The sequence below is a fragment of the Salmo salar genome, chromosome 10 (genome assembly GCF_965601325.2).
Source record: "Salmo salar chromosome 10, fSalSal1, whole genome shotgun sequence".
Classification (NCBI taxonomy): domain Eukaryota; kingdom Metazoa; phylum Chordata; class Actinopteri; order Salmoniformes; family Salmonidae; genus Salmo; species Salmo salar.
In genome coordinates this window covers 38,649,003-38,666,299 of record NC_138300.1, presented here as the reverse complement: position 1 = coordinate 38,666,299, position 17,297 = coordinate 38,649,003, and the positions used below count along the sequence as shown (strand labels likewise).

Sequence of the window (17,297 nt, the reverse complement as noted above, 5' to 3'; positions counted from 1 at the left end):
TAATGTTTTAATGCTCTATACCTGTGTAGTAACGCTGTACTACTTACTGTATGTTGTTAGCCTATTCCTGTAATTGCATAGGAATAAAGTTGAACCATTGTTTTATTACACAGAAAAGCTCAGGCTGGAATAATATTATTTAACGGTATAATCATTATTTGAAAATGAGCCTTGCCAAAGAGAAAATTTAGGTTGAGGTAAAGACATGACCAGGGCCCTGGTCAAAAGTAGTGCAATATATAGGGAATAGGGTGCCATTTGGGATGTACACACAGTCATTTTGTGTTTACTGAGCCAAGTGAAGCATTGACAGGTTTGTGTACGGTAACCCCCAGAATGTCTTCATTGGAGAATGTGACGGTACAAATGAACGACAGGTGAAAGACAGCAAAGAGAAAACATTGCCCTGTACCACCAACAGTACCAACTAGAAACTTTACAATAAAGACACCCAGGTTATGTTCAGTGGAGCACACCAAAGCAAAATATTTTCCAACAGCTTTTTAACCCTGAGACAAATGTCATTGAATGGTTCAGTGAATCAAGTTGAATCTGTTTGAAGCTAGATATAGTATCTGCAGAAAGTATTCACACCCCTTGACTTTTTCCAAATTTTATTGTGTTACAGACTATATTTAAAATTGATCAAATGTTATATTTTGTGTCACTGGCATATACATAATACCTCTTAATGTCAAAGTGAAATTATGATTTAAGACATTTTTACAAATTAATAAAAAATTAAAATCTGAAATGTCTTGAGTCAATAAGTATTCAACCTCTTTGTTATGGCAAGCCTAAATTAGTTCAGGAGTAAACATGTGCTTAACAAATCACATAATACGTTGCATTGACTCTGTGTACAATAATAGTGTATTTTTACATGATTTTTGAATGACTACCTCATCTCTGTACCCCACACATACAATTATCCGTTAGGTCCCTTAGTCGAGCAGTGAACTTCAAACACAGATTCAACCACAAAGACCAGGAAGGCTTACCAATGCCTTGCAAAGAAGGGCACCTATTGGTAGAGGGGTAAAAATAAAAAAACAGACTGAATATCCCTTTGAGCTTGGTGAAGTTATTAATTACACTTTGGCTGATGTATCAATACACCCAGTCACTACAAAGATACAGGCATTCTTCTTAATTCAGTTGCCGGACAGGAAGAAAACCACTCAGGGATTTCACCATGAGGCCAATGGGGAATCTAAAACAGTTGCAGAGTTCAATGGCTGTGATAGGAGAAAAGTGAGGATGGAGCAACAACATTGTAGTTACTCCACAATACTAACCTAAATGACAGAGTGAAAAGAAGGAAGCCTGTACAGAATAAAATTTTTCCAAAACATGCACCCTATTTGCAATAAGGCACTAAAGTAAAACAAAAACAAAAATGTGGCAAATACATTCACTTTATGTCCTGAATACAAAGCGTTATGTTTGGGAAAAATCCAACACAAGACATCACTGAGAACCACTTCATATTTTCAAGCATGGTGGTGGCTGCATCATGTTATGGGTATCCTTGTCAAAGGCAAGGACTAAGGAGTTTTCTTAAGGATACAAATAAACAGAATAGAGCTAAACACAGGCAAAATCCTTGAGGAAAACCTGGTTCAGTCTGCTTTCCAACCAACACTGGAAGACAAATTCACCTTTCAGCAGGACAATAACCGAAAACACAAGGCCAAATATATACTTATCAAGATGATCCTGAGTGGCTTAGTTACAGTTTTGATTTAAATTGTCTTGAAAATCAATTGCAAGACTTGAAAATGACTGTCTAGAAATGATCAACAAACAACATGACAGAGCTTGAATATTTTTTTAAAGAATATTGTGCAAATATTGTACAATCCAGGTGTGCAAAGCATGTATTGACTCTGGGGGTGAATACTTCTGTAATCAAGATACTGTATATTACTGAAAGCGCAGACTGAAAGCGTGAACCACCGCATTTAACCATGGCATTTAACCATGGCAAAGTGACTGGGAATACGGCAGAATACAGTGTAGTTATTCACTCAGTAAAGCAATCAAACAGACAAAGTGTCAGTATAGAGACAAAGTGGAGTCGCAATTCAATGGCTCAGACACGAGACATATGTGGCAGGGTCTACAGACAATCACGGATTACATAAGGAAAACCAGCCACGTCACGGACACCGACGTCTTGCTCCCGGACAAGCTAAATATCTTCTTTGCCCGCTTTGAGGTTAATACAGTGCCACCGACGCGGCCCGCTCCCAAGGTCTGTGGGCTCTCGTTCTCCATGGCGACGTGAGTAAGGCATTTAAGCGCGTTAACCTTCCCAAGGCTGCCGGCCCAGACGACATCCCGAGCCGCGTCCTCAGAGCATGCGCAGACCAGCTGGCTGGAGTGTTTATGGACAATCCCTCCCTATCCCAGTCTGCTGTCCCCACTTGCTTCAAGATGTCTGCCATTGTTCCTGTACCCAAGAAAGCAAAGGTAACTGAACTAAATGACTATCGCCCTGTAGCACTGACTTATGTCATCATGAAGTGCTTTGAGAGGCTAGTTAAGGATCATGTCACCTCCACCTTACCTGACACCATAGACCCACTTCAATTTGCTTACCACCCCAATAGATCCACAAACGATGCAATCGCCATCACACTGTACACTGCACTATCCCATCTGGACAAGCGGAATACCTACGTCAGAATGCTGTTCATTGACTCTAGCTCAGTTTTCAACACCATGGTACCCTCGAAGCTCATCAATAAGCTCGAAGCCCTGGGTCTGAACCCCGCCCTGTGCAACTGGGTCCTGGACTTCCTTGATGGGCCATTCCAAGGTGGTGAAGGCAGGAAACAACACCTACGCTTTGATGAATCTCAACACAGGGGCCCCTCAAGGGTGTGTGCTCAGCCCCCTCCTGTACTCCCTGTTCACCCATGACTGGGTGGCTACGCATGCCTACAACTCAATCATCAAGTTTGCAGATGACACAACAGTAGTAAGCCTGATTACCAACAATGACGAGACAGCCTACAGGGAGGAGGTAAGGGCCCTGGCAGAGTGGTGCCAGAAAAATAACCTCTCCCTCAACGTCAACAAAACAAATGAGCTGATCGTGGACTTCAGGAAACAGTGGAGAGAAGCATGGCGAAGGTGGAAAGTTTCAAGTTCCTCGTCGTACATATCACTGACAATCTGAAATGGTCCACCCACACAGACAGTGTGATGACGAAGGCCATCAGACTGTTAAATAGCCATCACTAGGCAGCTTCCACACAGTTACTCAATCCTGCACCTTAGAGGCTGCTGCCCTATATACGTAGACATGGAATCACTGGCCACTTTAACCTCTTACATCTAGACGTTCCGCTAGCGGAACACCTGCTCCAATATCCAATGATAGGCGTGGCGCGAATTACTAATTCCTCAAAAATACAAAAACTTCCATTTTTCAAACATATGACTATTTTACAGCATTTTAAAGACAAGACTGTCCTTTATCTAACCACACTGTCCGATTTCAAAAAGGCTTTACAGCGAAAGCAAAACATTAGATTATGTCAGCAGAGTACCCAGCCAGAAATAATCAGACACCCATTTTTCAAGCTAGCATATAATGTCACAAAAAACAAAACCACAGCTAAATGCAGCACTAACCTTTGATGATCTTCATCAGATGACACACCTAGGACATTATGTTATACAATACATGCATGTTTTGTTCAATCAAGTTCATATTTATATCAAAAAACAGCTTTTTACATTAGCATGTGACGTTCAGAACTAGCAAACCTCCGGTGAATTTACTAAATTACTCACGATAAACGTTCACAAAAAACATAACAATTATTTTAAGAATTATAGATACAGAACTCCTTTGTGCAATCGAGGTGTCCGATTTTAAAATAGCTTTTCGGTGAAAGCACATTTTGCAATATTCTGAGTAGATAGCCCAGCCATCACGGCTAGCTATTTAGACACCCACCAAGTTTAGCCCTGACCAAACTCCGATTTACTATTAGAAAAGTTTGATTACCTTTGGTGTTCTTCATCAGAATGCACTCCCAGGACTGCTACTTCAATAACAAATGTTGGTTTGGTTCAAAATAATCCATTGTTATATCCAAATAGCGGCGTTTTGTTCGTGCGTTCAAGACACTATCCGAAGTGTAAATAAGGGTCACGAGCACGGCGCATTTCGTGACAAAAAATGTCTAAATATTCCATTACCGTACTTCGAAGCATGTCAACCGCTGTTTAAAATCAATTTTTATGCAATTTTTCTCGTAAAAAAAGCGATAATATTCCGACCGGGAAAGCGTGTATACGTACAAAGAGAGAGAAAATAAAAGCATGGCTCGTGCACGAGCCTGAGACTCACAGTACTGTGACCAGCCACTATCCAAACGCGCTACTTTTTTTCAGCCAGAGCCTGCAAAGCCACGATTCAGCTTTTTGCCGCCTTCTGAGAGCCCATGGGAGCCGTAGGAAGTGTCACGTAACAGCAGAGATCCCCTGTATTGGATAGAGATAATCAAGAAGTGCAAGAAATGGTCAGACAGGGCACTTCCTGTAAGGAATCTTCTCAGGTTTTGGCCTGCCAAATGAGTTCTGTTATACTCACAGACACCATTCAAACAGTTTTAGAAACTTTTGAGTGTTTTCTATCCAAAGCTAATAATTATATGCATATTCTAGTTTCTGGGCAGGAGTAATAATCAGATTAAATCGGGTACGTTTTTTTATCCGGCCGTGAAAATACTGCCCCCTAGCCATAACAGGTTAATAATGGAACTAGAGGTCGACCGATTATGATTGTTCAACACCAATACCGATACCGATTATTGGAGGACCCAAAAAAGCCGCTACCGATTAATCGGACGATTTTTTCCAAAATTATTTATTTGTCATAATGACAATTACAACAATCCTGAATGAACACTTATTTTACCTTAATATAATACATCAATAAAATCAATTTAGCCTCAAATAAATAATGAAACATGTTCAATTTGATTTAAATAATGCAAAAACATAAAAGTGCAATATGTGCCATGTAAAAAAGCTAACGTTTAAGTTCCTTGCTCAGAACATGAGAACATATGAAAGCTGGTAGTTCCTTTTAACATGAGTCTTCAATATTCCCAGGTAAAGTGTTTTAGGTTGTAGTTATTATAGGAATTATAGGACTATTTCTCTCTATATGATTTGTATTTCATATACCTTTGACTATTGGATGTTCTTATAGGCACTTTGGTATTGCCAGTGTAACAGTATAGCTTCCGTCCCTCTCCTCGCCTCTACCTGGGCTCGAACCAGGAACACATCGACAACAGCCACCCTCGAAGCAGCGTTACCCATGTAGAGGAAGGGAAAAAACGACTCCAAGTCTCAGAGCGAGTGACGTTTGAAACGTTATTAGCGCGCAACCGGCTAACTAGCTAGCCATTTCACATGGGTTACACCAGCCTAATCTTGGGAGCTGATAGGCTTGAAGTCATAAACAGCGCAATGCATTGCGAAGGGCTGCTGGCAAAACGCACGAAAGTGCTATTTTGAATGAATGCTTACGAGCCTGCTGCTGCCTACCATCGCTCAGTCAGACTGCTCTATCAAATCATAGACTTAATTATAACATAATAACACACAGAAATACGAGCCTTAGGTCATTAATATGGTCGAATCCGGAAACTATCATCTCGAAAACAAAACATTATTCCTGTTACATTGCACAACATTCTTCAGTGTTATGTCATAATTACGTAAAATTCTGACAAATTACCCAAAGTGTTGCATATACCCTGACTGCGTGCAATGAACGCAAAATGACACAATTTCACCTGGTTAATATTGCCTGCTAACCTGGATTTCATTTAGCTAAATATGCAGGTTTAAAAATATATACTTCTGAGTATTGATTTTAAGAAAGGCATTGATGTTTATGGTTAGGTACAGTCGTGCAACGATTGTGCTTTTTTCGCAAATGAACTTTTGTTAAATCATCCCCGTTTGGCGAAGTCGGCTGTCTTTGTTAGGAAGAAATAGTCTTCACAGTTCGCAACGAGCCAGGCGGCCCAAACTGCTGCATATACCCTGACTCTGTTTGCAAGAGAAGTGACATATTTTCCCTAGTTAAAAGAAATTCATGTTAGCAGGCAATATTAACTAAATATGCAGGTTTAAAAATATATACTTGTGTATTGATTTTAAGAAAGGCATTGATGTTTATGGTTGGAGCAACGTGTACCTAAGCGATTATATGCAAGGCAGGACAGGCTAGATAAACTAGTAATATCATCAACCATGTGTAGTTAACTAGTGATTATGATTGATTGATTGTTTTTTATAAGATAAGTTTAATGCTAGCTAGCAACTTACCTTACTGCATTCGCGTAACAGGCAGGCTCCTCGTGGAGTGCAATGTAAAGCAGGTGGTTAGAGCGTTGGACTAGTTAACCGTAAGGTTGCAAGATTGAATCCCTGAGCTAACAAGGTAAAAATCTGTCTTTCTGCCCCTGAACAAGGCAGTTAACCCACCGTTCCTAGGCCGTCATTGAAAATAAGAATGTGTTCTTAACTGACTTGCCTAGTTAAATAAAGGTTACAAAATAATAATAATAATAATAAATTAATACATTCGGCCAAATCGGCGTCCAAAAATACTGATTTACGATTGTTATGAAAACTTGAAATCGGTCCTAATTAATCGGCCATTCCGATTAATCGGTCGACCTCTAAATGGAACACTAGTCACTTTAATAATGTTTACATACTGTATACTATTCTACTGTATTTTAGTCAATGCCACTCCGATATTGCTGGTCCTAATATTTATATATTTCTTAATTCCATTCTTTTACTTTTAGATTTGTGTGTTGTTGTGAATTGTTAGATATTACTGCACTGTTGGAGCTAGGAACACAAGAATATCGCTACACCTGCAATAACGTCTGCTAAATATGTGTATGTTACCAATACAATTTGATTTGATTAGTGTTTTATTTTTCATATATTTCTTAGAAGTGTTACAATTGAAATCCATAAATCCATTTTAATCCCACCTTGTAACACAACAAAATTTGAAAAAACTCAGTGGTGTGAATACTTTCTGAAAGCACTGTAGCTAATGCTTGACTCCAAAACCGCTTGTGTTTATTCTTTGAAAGAGTACGGCGGACACAATATTGCATGAAAAATCTAAGTTATTCAAGCTTTCCATCACAAATAAAATACACAAAATGATGTGTGTGCACTTGATAGACTGAAGGAGAGGCACCAGTTCTACTCATCACTAGCTATGTTTCCATTACCTTGTCCAGGGATTTTTGGTCGAAATGTAGAAAGTTCGCATAGAAGATAGATGCGACAGTTGCCTGCTGCGGTGCATTTCCATTCAACTGTCTTGTGTCGATAAAAACACCTGGACGTAATGATATCACACCTAAAAAAAAACTAGTGCTAAATAGCAACGAATTGGTTGAAGTGTTTCCATTATCCACTTAGGATAATGGACACAAAAGGTAGCTAGCAGATGGCGTAGCAGTCTGACGTCTTTGTCCTGTCGTGTCCCTTGTATATATCATTTTCTATCTTTTTCTTCGCATATCTTTTAAAAATATTTTCCTAAACCTCAACTTCTAAATACACTCCTGCAACCCGCCTCACCCAATGTGGCGTGGATCTGTTTTTTTTTCTAAAATATTTCTATTTACTTCAGATCTGGAATCCCTCAACTGAAGCTAGCCAGCTAACTACCTACCAGCTATCAGTCAGGAAATCACTGCTAGCGGTCATCAGCTAACCTTTAGCTCGGAAAGCTCTCGCCAGTTCGTACAACGTGACTCAAACCAGAGCATAACGGACCTATTTTTTTCTCTCCATGTCCCCGGATTCCTACCGCAAACTCTGAACATTTTCATCTGGATCTTCGCAACTAGCTAACCGCAATCCTGGGTGACTACTCCTGGCTAGCGTTTCCATCCCGGAGCAAGCACCAATTAGCCTGAAGCTAGCCTGGCTAGGGCTCCTGGGCTACCACCGAAGCCCACTCCTGGGCTACAATATCCGGACCCCTTCTACTGCCGGTAATGGTCACGGAACTCCACCGATCCTCTACGACTGGAATACCGACATAATCTGCCTGAGGATTCCAACAGGCCCCTCAGGCGCGACGTCCGCTGAAGGCCCATTCTGCTAACCGCGGTCTGCTAGCTACCTAGAGCTACTTGGAACCCTACTAATCCACGACTGGTCTATCGACGTCATCGCACGAAGAGGCAAAAACAGACTTACCTCCATCGCAACGTCTTCCAAAGGCCCTTCTGCTAACTTGCTAGCCCCGGTCTAAAAACTGCTAGCTTGCTAGCCCCGGTCTGCTAACTGCTAGCTTGCGTGCTCCGGTCTGCTAACTGCTAGCTTGCTTGCCCCGGTCTGCTAACTGCTTGCTTGCTAACCTGGTCTGCAAACTGCTAGCTTGTTAGCCCCGGCGCCGTGTCCCCAGCCAGCCCAACCACTCACAGGACCCATATGTTCACTTGGCTACGCATGCCTCTCTCTAATATCAATATGCCTCGTCCATTACTGTCCTGGTTAGTGATTACTGTCTTATTTCACTGTAGAGCCTCTAGCCCTGCTCAATATGTCTTAACCAACCATGTTGTTCCACCTCCTACATATGCGATGACATGACCTGGTTTAAACGTCTCTAGAGACTATATCTCTCTCATCATTACTCAATACCCAGATTTACCTCCGATGTACTCACATCCTACCTTACCTTTGTCTGTACACTATGCCTTGAATCTATGCTATCGTTCCCAGAAACCTGCTCCTTTTACTCTCTGTTCCGAACGTGCTAGACGGCCAGTTCGTGTAGCCTTTAGCCGTACCCTTATCCTACTTCTCCTCTGTTCCTCTGGTGATGTAGAGGTTAATCCAGGTCCTGCAGTGCCTAGCTCCACTCCCACTCCCCAGGTGCTCTCATTTGTTGACTTCTGTAACAGTAAAAGCCTTGGTTTCATGCATCTTAACATTAGAAGCCTACTCCCTAAGTTTGTTTTACTCACTGCTTTAGCACACTCTGCCAACCCGGATGTCTTAGCCGTGTCTGAATCCTGGTTTAGGAAAACCACCAAAAACCCTGAAATCTCCATCCCTAACTGTAACATTTTCCGACAAGATAGAACTGCCAAAGGTTGCGGTGTTGCAATCGACTGCAGAGATAGCCTGCAGAGTTCTGTCTTACTATCCAGGTCTGTACCCAAACAATTTGAGCTTCTACTTCTAAAAATTCACCTTTCCAGAAACAAGTCTCTCACTGTTGCCGCTTGCTATACACCACCCTCTGCCCCCAGCTGTGACCTCGACACCATATGTGAATTGATTGCCCCCCATCTATATTCTGAGCTCGTGGTACTAGGTGACCTAAACTGGGACATGCTTAACACCCCGGCCATCCTACAATCTAAGCTTGGTGCCCTCAATTACATTTACATTTACATTTAAGTCATTTAGCAGACGCTCTTATCCAGAGCGACTTACAAATTGGTGCATTCACCTTATGATATCCAGTGGAACAACCACTTTACAATAGTGCATCTAAATCTTTTAAGGGGGGGGGGGGGTTAGAAGGATTACTTTATCCTATCCTAGGTATTCCTTAAAGAGGTGGGGTTTCAGGTGTCTCCGGAAGGTGGTGATTGACTCCGCTGTCCTGGCGTCGTGAGGGAGCTTGTTCCACCATTGGGGTGCCAGAGCAGCGAACAGTTTTGACTGGGCTGAGCGGGAACTGTGCTTCCTCAGAGGTAGGGGGGCCAGCAGGCCAGAGGTGGATGTGCCCTTGTTTGGGTGTAGGGCCTGATCAGAGCCTGAAGGTATGGAGGTGCCGTTCCCTTCACAGCTCCGTAGGCAATCACCTTGGTCTTGTAGCGGATGCGAGCTTCAACTGGAAGCCAGTGGAGAGAGCAGAGGAGCGGGGTGACGTGAGAGAACTTGGGAAGGTTGAATACCAGACGGGCCGCGGCGTTCTGGATGAGTTGTAGGGGTTTAATGGCACAGGCAGGGAGCCCAGCCAACAGCGAGTTGCAGTAATCTAGACGGGAGATGACAAGTGCCTGGATTAGGACCTGCGCCGCTTCCTGTGTGAGGCAGGGTCGTACTCTGCGAATGTTGTAGAGCATGAACCTACAGGATCGGGTCACCGCCTTGATGTTAGTGGAGAACGACAGGGTGTTGTCCAGGACCACGCCAAGGTTCTTAGCACTCTGGGAGGAGGACACAAGGGAGTTGTCAACCGTGATGGCGAGATCATGGAACGGGCAGTCCTTCCCCGGGAGGAAGAGCAGCTCCGTCTTGCCGAGGTTCAGCTTGAGGTGGTGATCCGTCATCCACACTGATATGTCTGACAGACATGCAGAGATGCGATTCGCCGCCTGGTTATCAGAAGGGGGAAAGGAGAAGATTAATTGTGTGTCGTCTGCATAGCAATGATAGGAGAGACCATATGAGGATATGACAGAGCCAAGTGACTTGGTGTATAGCGAGAATAGGAGAGGGCCTAGAACAGAGCCCTGGGGGACACCAGTGGTGAGAGCGCATGGTGCGGAGACAGATTCTCGCCACTCAATCTCACACAAATTATCAATGAACCTACCAGGTACAACCCCAAATCTGTAAACACAGGCACCCTCATAGATATCATCCTAACTAACTCGCCCTACAAATACACCTCTGCTGTTTTCAATCAAGAACTCAGCGATCACTGCCTCATTGCCTGCATCCGTAATGGGTCTGCGACCAAACCGACCACCCCTCATCACTGTCAAACGCTCCCCAAAACATTTCTGCGAGCAGGCCTTTCTAAATCGACCTGACCAGGGTATCCTGGAATGACATTGACCTCATCCCGTCAGTAGAGGATGCCTGGTCATTCTTTAAAAGTGCCTCCCTCAATATCTTAAATAAGCATGCCCCATTCAAAAAATGTAGAACTAGGAATATATACTGCTCAAAAAAATAAAGGGAACACTAAAATAACACATCCTAGATCTGAATGAATGAAATAATCTTATTAAATACTTTTTTCTTTACATAGTTGAATGTACTGACAACAAAATCACACAAAAATAATCAATGGAAATCCAATTTATCAACCCATGAAGGTCTGGATTTGGAGTCACACTCAAAATTAAAGTGGAAAACCACACTACAGGCTGATCCAACTTTGATGTAATGTCCTTAAAACAAGTCAAAATGAGGCTCAGTAGTGTGTGTGGCCTCCACGTGCCTGTATGACCTCCCTACAACGCCTGGGCATGCTCCTGATGAGGTGGTGGATGGTCTCCTGAGGGATCTCCTCCCAGACCTGGACTAAAGCATCCGCCAACTCCTGGACAGTCTGTGGTGCAACGTGGCGTTGGTGGATGGAGCGAGACATGATGTCCCAGATGTGCTCAATTGGATTCAGGTCTGGGGAACGGGCGGGCCAGTCCATAGCATCAATGCCTTCCTCTTGCAGGGACTGCTGACACACTCCAGCCACATGAGGTCTAGCATTGTCTTGCATTAGGAGGAACCCAGGGCCAACCGCACCAGCATATGGTCTCACAAGGGGTCTGAGGATCTCATCTTGGTAACTAATGGCAGTCAGGCTACCTCTGGCGAGCACATGGAGGGCTGTGCGGCCCCCCAAAGAAATGCCACCCCACACCATGACTGACCCACCGCCAAACCGGTCATGCTGGAGGATGTTGCAGGCAGCAGAACGTTCTCCACGGCGTCTCCAGACTCTGTCACGTCTGTCACGTGCTCAGTGTGAACCTGCTTTCATCTGTGAAGAGCACAGGGCGCCAGTGGCAAATTTGCCAATCTTGGTGTTCTCTGGCAAATGCCAAACGTCCTGCACGGTGTTGGGCTGAAAGCACAACTCCCACCTGTGGATGTCGGGCCCTCATACCACCCTCATGGAGTCTGTTTCTGACCGTTTGAGCAGACACATGCACATTTGTGGCCTGCTGGAGGTCATTTTGCAGGGCTCTGGCAGTGCTCCTCCTGCTCCTCCTTGCACAAAGGCGGAGGTAGCGGTCCTGCTGCTGGGTTGTTGCCCTCCTACGGCCTCCTCCACGTCTCCTGATGTACTGGCCTGTCTCCTGGTAGCGCCTCCATGCTCTGGACACTACGCTGACAGACACAGCAAACCTTCTTGCCACAGCTCGCATTGATGTGCCATCCTGGATGAGCTGCACTACCTGAGCCACTGTGTGGGTTGTAGACTCCGTCTCATGCTACCACTAGAGTGAAAGCACCGCCAGCATTAAAAAGTCACCAAAACATCAGCCAGGAAGCATAAGAACTGAGAAGCGGTCTCTGGTCACCACCTGCCGAACCACTCCTTTATTGGGGGTGTCTTGCTAATTGCCTATAATTTCCACCGGTTGTCTATTCCATTTGCACAACAGCATGTGAAATTTATTGTCAATCAGTGTTGCTTCCTAAGTGGACAGTTTGATTTCACAGAAGTGTGATTGACTTGGAGTTACATTGTGTTGTTTAAGTGTTCCCTTTATTTTTTTGAGCAGTGTATATAGTCCTTGGTTCACTCCAGACCTGTCTGCCCTTGACCAGCACAAAAACATCCTGTGGCGTTCTGCATTAGCATCGAATAGCCCCGTGATATGCAACTTTTCAGGGAAGTTAGGAACAAATATACACAGGCAGTTAGGAAAGCTAAGGCTAGCTTTTTCAAACAGAGATTTCCATCCTGTAGTACAAACTTAAAAAAGTTCTGGGACACTGTAAAGTCCATGGAGAATAAGAGCACCTCCTCCCAGCTGCCCACTGCTCAGAGGCTAGGAAACACTGTTACCACCGATAAATCCACTATAATTGAGAATTTCAATAAGCATTTCTCTACGGCTGGCCATGCTTTCCACCTGGCTACCCCTACCCCGGTCAACTGCCCGGCACCCTCCACAGCAACCCGCCAAAGCCGCCACCATTTCTCCTTCACCCAAATCCAGACAGCTGATGTTCTGAAAGAGCTGCAAAATCTGGACCCCTACAAATCAGCTGGGCTAGACAATCTGGACCCTCTCTTTCTAACATTATCTGCCGAAATTGTTGCAACTCCTATTACTAGCCTGTTCAACCTCTCTTTCGTATCGTATGAGATTCCCAAAGATTGGAAAGCTGCCGCGGTCATCCCCCTCTCCAAAGGGGGTGACACTCTAGACCCAAACTGCTACAGACCTATATCTATCCTACCCTGTCTTTCTAAGGTCTTCGAAAGCCAAGTTAACAAACAGATTACCGACCATCTCGAATCCCACCGTACCTTCTCCACTATGCAATCTGCTTTCAGAGCTGGTCATGGGTGCACCTCAGCCACACTCAAGGTCCTAAACGACATCATAACCGCCATCGATAAGAGACATTACTGTGCAGCCGTATTCATCGACCTGGCCAAGGCTTTCGACTCTGTCACCACATTCTTATTGGCAGACTCGACAGCCTTGGTTTCTCAAATGATTGCCTCGCCTGGTTTACCAACTACTGCTCTGATAGAGTTCAGTGTGTCAAATCGGAGGGCCTGTTGTCCGGACCTCTGGCAGTATCTATGGGGGTGCCACAGGGTACAATTCTCGGGCCGACTCTCTTCTCTGTATACATCAATGATGTCGCTCTTGCTGCTGGTGATTCTCTGATCCACCTCTACGCAGATGACATCCCTCTTTGGACACTGTGTTAACTAACCTACAGACGAGCTTCAATGCCATACAACTCTCCTTCCGTGGCCTCCAACTGCTCTTAAATGCAAGTAAAACTAAATGCATGCTATTCAATCGATCACTGCCCACACCTGTCCGCCCGTCCAGCATCACTACTCTGGACGGTTCTGACTTAGAATACGTGGACAACTACAAATACCTAGGTGTCTGGGTAGACTGTAAACTCTCCTTCCAGACTCACATTAAGCATCTCCAATCCACAATTAAATCTAGAATTGGCTTCCTATATCGCAACAAAGCATCCTTCACTCATGTTGCCAAACATACCCTCGTAAAACTGACCATCCTACCGATCCTCGACTTTGGCGATATCATCTATAAAATAGCCTCCAACACTCTACTCAACAAATTGGATGCAGTCTATCACAGTGCCATCCGTTTTGTCACCAAAGCCCCATACACTACCCACCACTGCAACCTGTACGTTCTCGTTGGTTGGCCCTCGCTTCATACTCGTCGCCAAACCCACTGGCTACAGGTTATCTACAAGTCTCTGCTAGGTAAAGCCCCGCCTTATCTCAGCTCACTGGTCACCATAGCAGCACCCACTCGTAGCACGCGCTCCAGCAGGTATATCTCACTAGTCATCCCCAAAGCCAATTCCTCCTTTGGTCGCCTTTCCTTCCAGTTCTCTGCTGCCAATGACTGGAACAAACTGCAAAAATCACTGAAGCTGGAGACTCATATCTCCCTCACTAGCTTTAAGCACCAGCTGTCAGAGCAGCTCACAGATCACTGCACCTCTACATAGCCCATCTGTAAACAGCCCATCTATCTACCTCATCCCCATACTGTATTTATTTATTTATCTTGTTCCTTTGCACCCCAGTATCTCTACTTGCACATTCATCTTCTGCACATCTACCATTCCCGTGTTTAATTGCTATATTGTAATTACTTCGCCACCATGGCCTCTTTATTGCCCTTATCTTACCTCATTTGCACTCACTGTATATAGACTTTTTTTTTCTTCTACTGTATTATTGACTGTATGTTTTGTTTATTCCATGTGTAACTCTCGTGTTGTTTTATGTGTCGAATTGCTACGCTTTATCTTGGCCAGGTCGCAGTTGCAAATGAGAACTTGTTCTCAACTAGCCTACCTGGCTAAATAAAGGTAAATTCAGTTGTGCAACTGACTAGGTATTCCTTTACCCACCTATTTGTTTCATGGGTCAATGGTAACCTGCCTAGTGTCTACTTAGCATAACTACATGGTGTGATAAAACATGTCAGTTCATTGCTAATGACTGCAAACAAACAGCCTTTGGAGATTCAAAGCATTCTGGGAACAACAAACACAACTGAAAAGGACAGTGTATAGAGTATAGTCACATCAAATCAATTCTTGATTAGCATAATGTAAAGTCATTCAGAAAAATACCGTTTTGCAACTCCAAAGTTTTAAGTACCCAACGTGGCCCTCTTGTCCGGTTTCTGGTTTCAATCCAGATGTTGTCACCACTGCAATCTAAATTGGCTGCACACTCAGCACAAATCTGTGATGCAGCCTATTTACATATTAAAATGCCTAATATACATCTTCCAGAGTCCCAAAATACATAGCCTGTCTCTTAGCTCCCCCATCTGGTAAGAAGCTGAATGTGCTTAACAACAACCTGCATATACATTTGCTCCAATGAAACATGGTGGTGATGGGTGAAGAGGCAAAGTTTGGTAAATTATAATCAATTATCACATTAGAAGAGAAAAGGAAATCTAGAAATACGTGGATAAAAACAAGAGTTATCTCCCTTTGGACTCTGTTTAATGGCCACTGGACTATTTACATTGACCCCCCATTTGTTTTGTACACTGCTGCTACTCGCTGTTTATTATCTATGCATAGTCACTTCACCCCTACCTACATGTACAAATTACCTCAACCTGTACCCCCGCACACTGACTCGGTACCAGTACCCCTTGTGTATAGCCTCCATATTGTTATTTTATTGTGTTACTTTTTATAATTTTTTACTTTAGTTTATTTGGTAAATATTTTCTTAACTCTTCTTGACCTGCACTGTTGGTTAAGGGCTTGTAAGTAAGTATTTCATGGTAAGGTCTACACTTGTTGTATTCGGCGCATGTGACAAATAAAGTTTGATTTGATTTGTTCCCTTCATTTTGACTGTGCTCTCACAGGCTCACAGCCTCCATATTTAGTCATGTCATTAGCTCATTAATGCATTCTTCATCATCATGACTGATGATTCTAAGCATGAGTAATACAATCACCTGTTAAACCAGGCTGATTGGACATGGGTATTAAGTTGCTACTGTACTTAGGACTTGTTATACCGTAGTTGCTTTACAGTACTTACGTGATTTCTGTCCCCAGCCCCTCAGGTGCAGTCTCCCAGAGGAGTAGTAGAGGAAGCCCAGGACAAGCATGGGACAGAGCACCAGGAGCAGGTGCCGGGTTGGCTTCATGATTCTCATCACCTCCTACTGTACATGGTACCATACACACTGTTGAAGAAGGGGACTGATGGTTCATCAGAGATGGGATAAATTCCATTTCAATAAAGAAAATTGACTTCAATGTACTTTGTATACAAGAGTAGAAATACTAGAACATAACATAATATATGAGAATAGAAGAGAATAGAATAGCAGGTGGTTTAGTTCTTTAGCACAGAAATTCCACCAGACCCCCCTGCCGTGTACCATGGTAGCCAGCTAGATGGCTATCAAGTAGCTAGCTAGCAGTGTTGCTATCTAGCAAGCTGATAGCATTACGGTGCGCCGAATCACGACACAAGTCAGCTATTTAATGCACAGGTTTGTCGATACTGTTAACAAATAGGTCATTTACATTTGATCACATTCTGCTAGGCAATGAAGCATGGCAGGTTACATGAGGTAAGATAGCTAACGTTAGCTAGCTGGCTAGCTGTCCTTACCGTTAACGTTTACTTTGATGATTCGTGTCCCCGAAGACTTAAGAGCCTGCACACCTAGCTAGTTAAAATACATCTTCCATTTTTCTATTTCCAAGCTAATTATCCATCTACCACCTGTAAATTCAAAATGTTTATCCAGCTGCGAGTGGATGCAGAGCTCGCGAAAAGGCAATAGTTGTCACTGTACAGCAGCAACACCACCATTAACACACAACACTGACAGAATAGGAAGGAAACATCTGTAATACGCCAGTCAGTGACACTCCGTCACAATGTAACTGGTTGTGGGCGGAAAGTAACTACAATGTTGCAACTTTAATAATGCATTTGATACAAATTACAATTGGATAAACATTACAAATCAGAGAGCAGAGTAGGCTACATCACAACTGTTATACGTTTATTAAAGGATTTTGTATTCTGAAACGTGACAGATGCTTGCTAAAGATAAAATTGACATTCAACATGTGTGAAAGCTAGTGCACCCCAGAGATACAACCCCTATATATTGTCGATGGCAGCTGTAAGGTGTGGACAAGGACTTATGTCACTATGCAGCCTCAGCATGAGACATAAAAGCTGTGTACTGGTAAAGATCACTGGCTGATAGGATGGATGG

At 43.6% G+C, this 17,297-nt stretch overlaps 1 protein-coding gene across 4 annotated transcripts in view; it reads right to left on the bottom strand.

Annotated features, from left to right (window-relative positions):
* Positions 1 to 16,913, bottom strand: part of LOC106560340 (CMP-N-acetylneuraminate-beta-1,4-galactoside alpha-2,3-sialyltransferase) — an 86,618-nt gene extending 69,705 nt beyond the window's left edge. For 3 of the 4 annotated variants that reach the window (XM_014123173.3, XM_014123175.3, XM_082956998.1), the window contains exons 1-2: positions 16,679 to 16,913; positions 16,097 to 16,244 (exon numbers count right to left, since the gene is read on the bottom strand). In XM_014123173.3, the coding sequence (XP_013978648.3) occupies positions 16,097 to 16,214 (118 nt within the window). In that variant the 5' untranslated portion in view covers positions 16,215 to 16,244; positions 16,679 to 16,913. Of the gene's footprint in view, positions 1 to 16,096; positions 16,261 to 16,678 lie in introns of all 4 variants that reach the window. The other variant, XM_014123174.3, reaches the window with a different exon arrangement.
* Positions 16,914 to 17,297: the final 384 nt, after the last annotated feature.